The 3,806-nt window shown below is 43.2% G+C and overlaps 1 gene segment (V, D, J or C); it reads right to left on the minus strand.

The window, feature by feature from the left end:
- Positions 1–870: 870 nt before the first annotated feature.
- Positions 871–1,485, minus strand: LOC123826710. The segment is given in 2 exon segments: positions 871–1,184; positions 1,437–1,485. Coding segments are annotated over 2 exon segments (363 nt in total).
- Positions 1,486–3,806: the final 2,321 nt, after the last annotated feature.

Below are 3,806 nucleotides of genomic sequence, written 5' to 3' on the forward strand. Positions count from 1 at the left end.
CCAAGTGCTGGAAGCAACCCAAGTGCCCATCAATACATGAGTGGATGAAAAACTGTGGTACATTTAAACAATGGAATACTACACAGCTGAAAGAAAGAAGCAGCTCCTACGTTTTGCAACAGCATGGATGGAACAGTAGAGCATTATGCTAAGTGAAATAAGCCAGGCGGTGAAAGATAATACCATATGATCTCACCTATAAGTGGAACCTAATCAACAAAACAAAACAGCAAGCAAAATAGAACCAGAGACATGGAATTAAAGAACAAACTGACAGTAATCAGAGGGGAGGGGGAAGAGAGATAACGGGAGAAAGAAGGGAGAGGGTCGTCCACGAACCTGCATAGAGGACCCATGGACAAAGCCAAGGGGGCGGGTAGGATAAGTGTGAGAGGTGTTGGTGGGTGAGGCGGGGGAAAGTCATGGTGGGAATATGGAAACAGCAGTATTTGAACAACAATTAAAAATGATAAAAAAGAAATATATTTTTTATAAAAGCTTTAATTAACAGAATGATATAGTTTAAGATTCTTAGAAGTATGTTGCTCCCAGGTAAATTATAAAGATATTTTGGAAAAAGAAAGTGCTCAGGAAGTGTAATCTGTCATATACACCATATAAAGATAAGAGGTTTACATGTGACATGTGTATGAAGAAATTTTGTAACACTGGAAGACACTACACACAATATTATTTTTAAAGACTTACAGACTGTAGACATTCATCCTTCTTTGTTTCTTATATTCAGATAGAAGGAGCTTTTATTTCAAAGGAAGGCAATGATATTCTATGTTCCTATTTCCCCAACCACTTCTCACCCCCCCGACACCAATGCTGTGGTTGAGGTTTCTGTATGCCTCTCCCTGTCACTCATCTCACTGTGCTCCCACTGAGAGCACAGAAATACATCGCTGCATCCTCCAGCTGGGATTCTGAGATCCTGAGGCCAAAGTGTTTGCTTGCTTTCTGGAAGTTCGCAGAGAAGCGATTATTCGTTGCATTTTGTTCCTTATAAGCGTCCTGGTAGATAATGAGAATCATCTCCCCACTGGGAGGCTGTTTGTACCAGAACAAATAATAATTCCTGCTACTAGCTTCATATGTGCAGGCCAGGGTCACAGTCTCTGTCTCCTGCACAGACATTTCTGGTTGAGTCTGAGTGACTGTCTGGGCGATGCTGGATCCTGTGGGAAGGAAGACAGAAAGGACTGACTGCACTGGGTGGGCCACCAGACAGACAGAGCAGGCAGGCTCACAGCTGGTTCCCATCACCACCCGCCTTTCTCTTCTTGACCCAAACCTCAGGTAGAACCTGTCAGCTTTTGGGCTCCCCATAGCTGGCCTCTGTGAGGCATGCAGGTCCTGTGCTGTTAATCTCCTCTTGCTTCTGAGCCCCATTAGAAAACATTGTAAATGAAGACCTACACCTTCCTTACCCAGACAGGCAGAGACCATGGCTGCCCACAGCAAGGCAGCAGGTGTCATGCTGAACAGCTCTCCTGCAGAGTGAGAAGTCTGTGCTCTGGTCTGGTCTGGGTGCTTCTCTGTGATGGTGACAGGAAACAGTGTCACAGGTGGGAGGGAAAGTGTGTCTCAGTGAGGAGTTTTCCCAACACTTTTTTGGTATTTCAAAAAATGTGTCCTTGATTATAATATTTTATCTTTTTTTGTTGTTGTTGTCCAAGTACACTTGTATCCATTTTCTACCCACCATTCCCTATACCCTAGCCATCCCCACCTCCTACCCTTGATTATAATTTTAAATGAAAGTAAATAATGTCTTCTGAGATCTTTTATTCTAGAATGAATATAAAGACTAAAGAGCTAGGAAATTAATTTGTGACAAGACCTAATCTTGGAGAGGAGTTGGGACCTGCAATGTTGAGCAGAAGTGGCAGGGTTTCATTTGCAACAATGGAAAACTCTAAGTTTTTTTTCCTTTTTCAAATAAATATGACATAGCAACTATGATATATGTGAACAATTAATTATGAATAATAGGAAGACACTTGTTTATGTGTTCAATTTTTATATTTCTGTAATTCCTTACAATAAAGAATGAAAAAAAGATTTTTATGACTCAAAAGAGCACTGACTAGAGAAGAAGCTGTTCACCTCATGTCCAATTGAGCCTATTTTCCCTCAGACACTTAAAGAAAATAAGTTCTTGTTGGTGCTGCATCAGGAAATGCTGATGTAACTATTGTAACTATTGCAAGAGTTCTCATCAGCACTAAATTACCTCAAACTATTCATTAAATGTTGTTCTCACCTCTCATTCCATGTTGTGAAAATACTGTGAATAAAAACCTTTTTTTTAAAGAAAACATACCATGATTCATTAGAATTTTGCATTAACAGAGTGATTGACAGAGATGCTTAATGCCAGAGTTGGATCCAAAGCCATATTGAAGGGGTGCTGTTACACCGGGTACTGTCTGAGCAGCATGGTTCTCCATGACACAGTGGTTAGGGGTTTAGTCTCTCCACTCAGGTGTGCAGGGAGCTGTGAGAGTTGAGACTACCTCTGAATGAGGCTGCTAGAATCTCTTGTGCCTCAAAATCCAGTTTGATAGCAATGGAAGAAGAGGCAACAGAATTTCTCTAGATCATCTCCATTCTTGTCTTATGATTTGAATTCCTATATCTTTGTTTTGGATCTCTGAAAGTCAGTTCCAATATGAGGGTCTGTGTAAGCAGTTTGTGTGCAAGTGATTCTATCAAAGAACAGTAGGTAGTGAATGAGGGAAGGGAAGGAAACCAATGCAGGGTGCTGTCATCAACCAGTTATTACTGTGGGCAATTGGAGCTTAACCCAGCAGGGTAGGTCTGGGATTCAGGATAGCATGCCCTCTGGAGTTTTCCCAAGTGAGGTGTGAAGGAGCTGGAACAATCCATGAACTCACTGTCCACTGGTGACTGAGGGCTGCTTTAGGACCTCAGCACCATCTTGAAGAATAGCTCCCCACCCTCTCCTGCTTCAGCTGAGCCTTTGTTGTTATTCTATGTTCTATTAGACTAGTGGTTGGTGGATAACAGTCTATGCAGTAGGGTCAGTATGTCCAATGGTCACATGCCCACTCTCACACCTCCATGTTACAAAGTGGGTCTGTTGATGGGGAGGGACGGGAAATCCTTTGATGATCAGTCAGACACTCTGAGCCCTCAGTTTGTGCTGCTGTGTGTGTGGCCCTGTGGGAGGGAAGGCAAATTCACACCCAGAGGTATGTATTAACCATCCCCCAAAAAAGATTTCTGTCACCTCCATTGTGGAAGTGGTCCAATGTAATCTACTTGTCAAAAAGTGGCTGGAAATCTCCTTGAGGGGAATTCCATATTGAAGTCTGAGTGTGATATCTACTGCTGACAGGTTGACTCCTTGGCAGCAGAAGTAGCCACATCCACCTTGGTGAGAGAAAAGTATTCTTGTGGGCTCATGGAGAACCTCTATTCCATCACCATGGCTAATCTGTTCATGGGTCTATTGTTCAAGCACTGAAGTGGACAGAGGCTGGTGACATCCTCTGGATGGACTGTCCTGCTCACGTGGTTGTTCAGTGCTTCCTCTGCAGGCAATGCTCTCCAGTGGGGATGGATGTAAGATATAAGGATCCCAACAACTTGTGCCCAAGCACAATTTCCCTTCAGTTCATGGTCACCCTGAATGTGACTCATCCTCCTCCCACACCAGCTGCTCAGGGTTCTGACCTTAGAAAAGACAGGATGCTGGGCCTTTTCAAAGACTCGCTGTTGATAACCTCTGTCACACGCCTTTGACTCTTCTCCAGTCGTCTGGTTGACCTTTT

The sequence above is a fragment of the Phyllostomus hastatus genome, unplaced genomic scaffold (assembly GCF_019186645.2).
Source record: "Phyllostomus hastatus isolate PE091 unplaced genomic scaffold, TTU_PhHast_1.1 phas_contig_846, whole genome shotgun sequence".
Lineage (NCBI taxonomy): Eukaryota > Metazoa > Chordata > Mammalia > Chiroptera > Phyllostomidae > Phyllostomus > Phyllostomus hastatus.